The 277-nt window shown below is 42.2% G+C and overlaps 1 protein-coding gene across 1 annotated transcript in view; it reads right to left on the bottom strand.

The window, feature by feature from the left end:
• Positions 1 to 7: 7 nt before the first annotated feature.
• The window catches only part of LOC104076215 (lamin-B1-like), a gene marked incomplete at both ends in the record, with an annotated part of 3,854 nt that continues 3,584 nt past the window's right edge, over positions 8 to 277 (bottom strand). The window contains one exon of the mRNA XM_009577003.1: positions 8 to 100. Coding sequence (XP_009575298.1) covers positions 8 to 100 — 93 coding nt within the window. The remainder of the gene's footprint in view (positions 101 to 277) is intronic.

Below are 277 nucleotides of genomic sequence, written 5' to 3'. Positions count from 1 at the left end.
AAGACAGAGTATCAATTCGTATGCGACTTTCATTCAGTTCTTCTCTTATTGTGTTGGCTGCAGAGCTGCTCATCTCAGAGGACAGTCTAGCATTCTCAAGCTGCAGTAGATCAAGTGAAGACATCAGTTTCAAAGCAACTTTTATTAAAAGAAAAATGAGTCACTAAAGCCCACACGCAACACTAAGCCACAACGTTCCTCTCTGCAGCTCTAACACAACAAAACCTCTCCTTCTTTAGGGGTTGAATACGGTGGCTCAATTACCATGCTGGATTTC

The sequence above is a fragment of the Fulmarus glacialis genome, unplaced genomic scaffold (genome assembly GCF_000690835.1).
Source record: "Fulmarus glacialis isolate BGI_N327 unplaced genomic scaffold, ASM69083v1 scaffold10974, whole genome shotgun sequence".
Taxonomy (NCBI): domain Eukaryota; kingdom Metazoa; phylum Chordata; class Aves; order Procellariiformes; family Procellariidae; genus Fulmarus; species Fulmarus glacialis.
The sequence above is the reverse complement of the archived record's forward strand: the minus strand, read 5'-3'. Positions and strand labels throughout refer to the sequence as shown.